The sequence below is a fragment of the Chrysochloris asiatica genome, unplaced genomic scaffold (assembly GCF_000296735.1).
Source record: "Chrysochloris asiatica unplaced genomic scaffold, ChrAsi1.0 scaffold00079, whole genome shotgun sequence".
NCBI classification, from domain to species: Eukaryota; Metazoa; Chordata; class Mammalia; order Afrosoricida; family Chrysochloridae; genus Chrysochloris; species Chrysochloris asiatica.
In genome coordinates, this window is record NW_006408597.1 from 8,420,787 (window position 1) to 8,426,856 (window position 6,070).

Sequence of the window (6,070 nt, forward strand, 5' to 3'; positions counted from 1 at the left end):
CTCATCTTTCTCCCGTGGAACAGCTGGTAGTTTCGAACTTCTGACCATGAGATTAGCAGCCTGATTTGTAACCACTACGTTACCAGAGCACAGCCATATGGGAAAGTTCAGATTGGCCACACTGCATCTGGGGTGTCCACACAGATTGCCTGTTTCCTTTACTTCCTTTTTGTACCCCCTGTACCCTACATGTCCAGTCAGTGCCCCCATCTTGTGAGACCCAGTCCAGGGCTGGCCAAGGTTGACTTTGCAGATTTGGATCAGAGCCTGCCTTAGTAAAGTGCTTACATATACCTCTTCCTTGGTGCTTACAACCTCCACGTGACTCTGACCATCTGGAAAGTGGGAGAATTTATGGGGTTTGCTGGTCAAGAAAAAAAGGAAGAAAAATAAGTAAATAAATCATACCTTTTTTTCCCATGAGTTTCATGTAGGTTTCTGCAATGCGAATGTTGTTTCTCTTCTGGACTGCTCACAAGCTTTCAAGAGGGCAGTGATAGGTTCTGTCGAATGCCATTGCTCATCAGTCACCTTGTCTCTTGCTGTGTTGATTCAGCTCTGTCTCCCAGTAAGCACTCGATCCACTCTTCTGTCTGTTCCTCTGGAACACAGAGTTCTAGAATGGTCCCCTGTATCTGTCTTAGCCAGTTTTCCGTATCTTTGCTGCAGAGAGCCCACACAACCTTTCTGCCTAGGCCACCATGTTTCCCCTCTCTCATTTACTTATTGATTCAACAGTTGTTCAGTAACCAATGAGCATCTACTATGTACCAGTTGACTCTGGTTTAAAAAACAAACTTCATACAGCATAAAAAATTACAACAGAATCAGGTCTGTAAATTTTTAAAATATGATTGTATTTCCTAATCACAGACTTTTAACCACGATTCACAGAATGACTGTGCACATCCAGTTCCCCTCTGTAGGGCCTGTGGCTTTAGCTACTCTGGCTACATTCCCCACATGCAGGCTGGTCAGGTGTTCATTTACCATTAACTCGTGAGCTCTATCTCTCTCTTGGGGACTTGGAGCATGGGGCCAAAACTCCAGGTGGCCCCCTGTGGTTAGTGCCCCACTCTTCTGTCTGATGGCTCTTACCTTGCCCGCAGGAGCTTCGCACTTGGGAGGAGGAGTTGACACGGGCAGCACTGCAACAGAAGAACCAGGAGGAGCTGCTGCGGCGTCGGGAGCAGGAGCTGGCCGAGCGGGAGATCGACATTTTAGAACGGGAGCTCAACATCATCATCCACCAGCTGTGCCAGGAGAAACCCCGGGTGAAGAAACGCAAGGGCAAGTTCAGGAAGAGCCGGCTAAAGCTCAAGGATGGCAATCGCATCAGTCTCCCTTCCGGTGTGTGGCCCAGGTCTGCTGGGAAGTGAAAGCAGAGAACCTGGTCAGGGAGCAGTGGCAGGGGGCAAGTGGGAGTTGGAGACTGAGCGTAGAAACCTCACTGGTGGAGCTGGTTTGAGATAGGCTATTCCATTAAGTGGAAGCGTACTGGGCTGCTGGCAGGCTGCCTCACTCTAGGACATTGTTGAGTGTGGCTGGACACAGAGTAAGAAATGAAGACAGATCAGGCAGGTAAGCTCCCGGTTGCTTGAGTCATGATTGCTCACATGGAGACAGCTCGCACTTAGGAAACCTGAAGAGGGAAACATGGAATTGGGGGAAATTTTATTTTTCCAGAGTGTTTGTATGTATGGGACAAGAAAAATGTTGGCTCTGCAAATTAACTCATATCACAATTTCTTTAAATAATTAGTTTTTGAGTGCAGTTGAAATTAGGTTAAATTTATGAGTATTTGATATACACCAAGCCTTTTACCAGCCGTTCTGCAGGAGAAAGATGAGGCGTTCTGCTCCCGTAAAGATTTACAGCCTTGGAAACCCTGTACAGGGTCACTGTGAGTTGGAACCGACTCCACAGTACTTAACAACAACAACAACAAGCCTTTTAGAAGCACACTGGTAGAAAAAGGTGCATTTATCATGTCTGTAGCCCTCGAGAAATGCCAAGGGAGAAATATGAAACTGTCCATTAGAATCATTGCAGTGTGCCATGTACCCACAATAGAGGTGAGTACTAAGCATTGTGTTAGTACCCATAGAGACCCTGTATAAGGCTTCCAAGGAGCAGCTGGTGAACTTGAACCATTGACCTTTTGGTTCAAACTGACTTTGCAGCCCCGTGCATTAGTGCCACTTAAGAATAGACGTGGGAATTACAGTAATTCGTTGTAATTCAATAATTGTGTTCATGTTTACTCGTTTCTTTGTTGTATATATTTTTTCTTTTCAGATTACCTAGAGTCTTTCATCACCTACCTCTTGAGCATCTAGTGTGTGCACAGATGCTACTGGGTACTGGGTATAGAGAAATAAAAGCTGTAGCTCCTACCTTCAGAGAGAATGAAGTCTAGTGAGCACTGGTTGTTATCAATTGCCGTCGAGTTGATTCCAACCCATGCCAACCTCTGTGACTTTGCAGAAGCAGTCACCAGGCCTTTCCTCAGAGGTGCTTCTGGGTGGGTGCAAACCACCAACTGTTTATGTCACTCAGGGGCTCCTCTAGTCAGGAAAACTAGCTGCAAACAAACAGCTGTTTGTCATAATTGTTTGGCACACATGGAGACTAAAACTCAGACATTTCAGAGTGGAACACAAACCCCAGTTTACTGACCTTAAGTTCTATATTCTTTATGTGGCTATCAGAATTTGTCCATCTGCTTGCCTCCCCTGGGTTCTTACCAAGGACTGGCTCTTAATAACTCGCTCTGCCGATCTTAGTGAAAACATCTTCTCCCTACTTTGATCTCTGAGAAAAGGGAGCTTGTTGTAGGACATTATGTGAAATAGAGAATTCTAAGTTCAGTTTTCTTTAGAAGAGTCAACAAGTTCTTATGTTCTAAGAAATATTTCAGAATATGTCATTGCTGCACCTATATACATTAATGAACTGATGAAGATTGAGTAATAACATTTACTTAGATAATGAGTTTTCCATTTTTCCATACCTTCATCTTATCATATCCCTTTGAGAAAAAGATGATTCTGAAAGAAAATTTCCCATAGGTGAACAATGAGCTTTTCAAGAAACTGGGACTTGTCCCTCAGGAATGGCAGATAATGTCAGTTTTCTTAACAGGAAAATTCTAATGCACATGCCTGTGTTTGTCTTTCCCTAAGCAGATTTCCAGCACAAGTTCACGGTGCAAGCCTCCCCAACCATGGATAAAAGGAAGAGTCTGATCAGCAACCGCTCCAGTCCTCCTGCAAGCCCCACCATCATTCCTCGCCTTCGAGCCATCCAGTGTGAGACTGTTTCCCAAATTAGTTGGGGCCAGAACACACCAGGGGGCAACTGTTCCCTGCTCTGTCCAGCCACCGACTGGTCCAGGCTTGCTCCATCCATAACTTCTGCCACCTCTCCTCGACAATGTGTATATACATGCACATATGTACGCAAACCCTTAGTCCTCCCCCTTGTCTCTCTCCATTAACTTTACTACTTCCTACTGTACCTTTACTCTTAGACACCAGCAAAGAAATTAGTATCTCTAGTGAATTGCAGAGTGATTTGGACATTGATGTATGTGTAGACCCAGGTGGATACCTGGGCTGGGGACGTTGGCATGTTCTCCACCATTTCGGGTATTGTTGCTTCTCTTTAGTTTATGCTTCCCAGGGAAAGCCTTTGCAAAGTTTAGCATCTAAGGAAACTTGGCAAATACTTTATGGTAGGCTGAATCTGTACCAATTTTTATTTGCTGGGGAAAAATGGAGAGATTTCAACGAAAAAATCTGGACTGCTGGCTTTTTAAGAAAATCAAATCAAATGAGTGTGTTTCTTCTTCCCATGGAGCCAAGTTGTTTCCGCATGGTCTATATTTTGCCTCAGTCCCTCAACAACCTGGTTTGTTTGTTTTTTTCTAACTGGCTGACTTCATGTATGTATATATGACTGGTGCTGAGGCATTTGGGTTTCAACTCTTGCTCTAAGAAACCAATGTGAGAGGAATGTTCCTTCTCTTCTTTCTATTCCTCTGGGCCCATCTTTACCCCACTCCTCCTATTCCTACCTTCCTTTTCCTTACCCACTACTCATCTGTCAATTTGTCATACTGTGGTGGCTGGTGTGTTGCCGTGATGCTGAAAGCTATGCCATCAATATTTTAAATATCATCAGACTCATTTATGGTGGACAGGTTTCAGCAGAGCTTCTAGACTAATAGGTGACTACTTCTGAATACTTTACTGCTAAAAACCTTAGTAGCAGTGGATCCTTGTCAGATATAGTGCCAGAAGATGAAAACATTATGAATAGAAATACAATATTGTCAGATATCGTGTCAGAAGATGAGCCCCCCTCAGGTTGGAAGGCACTCAGTATACAACTGGGGAAGAGCTACCTCCTCAAAGTAGAGTTGACACAAATGGAGTAAAACTCTTGGGACCGTCATTTGCTGTTGGGGTATAACTCAAAATGAGGAGAAATACCTCAAACGTTCATTAGAAATTGGAACATGCAATCTATGAAGTAGGAATCTAGGAAAATTGCAAAATGTAAAAAATGAAAGGAATGCATAAAGATCGATGCACTAAGGCATTAGTGAACTGAAACAGACTGATATTGGCCATTTTGAATATGACAGTCATATGGTTTATTAGTTTGGGAACAACAAATTCAAGAGGAATCATAGCATTCACCATCACAAAGAACATTTCAAGATCCACCTTGAAAATACGATGCTATGAGCTGTGTTAGAATAATACCCATATGACTGCAAGGAAAACCAGTTAATACCACTATTACTCAAAAATATGCTGCAACCAGTAAAGCCAGTGATGATGGAATTGAAGAGTTCTCCCAGCTTCTTCAATGTGAAGTTGATGAAATATGTAATCAAAGTGTATTGATAATTAATGGTGATTGGAATGCAGAAGTTGGAAACAAAGATCAGCAGTTGGAAAATATGACCTTGGTCATAGAAATGATGCTGGGGATCCTGTGATAGAATTTTGGAAGACCAATGACTTACTCATTGCAAATACCATTTTTAAACAACATAAAAGATGATTATACAAATGGACTGAGCAGATGAAATATACAGTAGTAAATTGATTACATCTGTGGAAGAGACAGTGGAAAAGCTTAATATCATCAGCCAATATAAGACCAGGTGTCACCTGTGGAACAGACCGTCAATTGTGTATATGCAATGCAAGTTCAGGCTAAAACTAAGAAAATTCAAACAAGTTCACAAGAACCAAAATATGACCTTGAATTTAGAGATCATGTCAAGAACAACTTTGATTCACTAGACACTAATGACCAAAGACCAAATGAGTTGTGGGATGACAACAAGAACATCATACAGGAAGCATCAAACCAGATGGAAAGGTCATTTAAAAGACAAGAAAGAAACAAAAGACCAAAATGGATATTAGAAGAGACTCAGAAACTCGTTCTCTAGTGTAGAGATGCTAAAGCGAATAGAAGACATGAGGAAGTAAGACATCTGAACATAAAAGAGTGCAGCTTAAGAATATAGTACAAAGCCAGATATTAAAAGGAGATATGGATATACAGATTTGAAGGACTTCCGGTGCTTCCCAGACCAGGCAACTCAGGTAGGGCTCTGGGGAAAAGGGGCAGAATCGCACATAGGAAACCTCTGTCACATAGCAGACAGACAGCCTTTGAGCAAACATAAGATCTTATAGTTCAACATTCTGAACTCGTTTTTTTGAAAGATCAAATTGCTGAGGAATTACAGGTATTTTGAGCTTTTGCCTGCTTGCACGCGGCTCCCGCTCTCCGCGCCAGTGCCGGTGAGTGCCTCGGCCCCCTGCGGACCTTGGAGTGCAGAGCTAAAGTAACCCCATTTAGAAGGCTGCATTTCCAGAGTAAAGGAAGCATTCATTGGCAAAGACAAACAAATAGAGAGGGATATCGGTGTGGATATCAGGAAATTCGGGGTACCCATGGTACAGAGAGACTGAGAGAGGCATTTTTTACGTAATCAGATACACGCCCACTGAGGCCAAGGCCTGCCCAGAGGCCCAACCC

General features: G+C 43.1%; 1 protein-coding gene across 2 annotated transcripts in view; it reads left to right on the top strand.

The window, feature by feature from the left end:
* MAP3K9 (mitogen-activated protein kinase kinase kinase 9) overlaps nt 1-6,070 on the top strand; it is a 170,543-nt gene that overhangs the window by 137,983 nt on the left and 26,490 nt on the right. For both annotated transcript variants that reach the window (XM_006865567.1, XM_006865568.1), the window contains exons 6-7: nt 1,110-1,350; nt 3,190-3,312. In XM_006865567.1, coding sequence (XP_006865629.1) covers nt 1,110-1,350; nt 3,190-3,312 — 364 coding nt within the window. The remainder of the gene's footprint in view (nt 1-1,109; nt 1,351-3,189; nt 3,313-6,070) is intronic.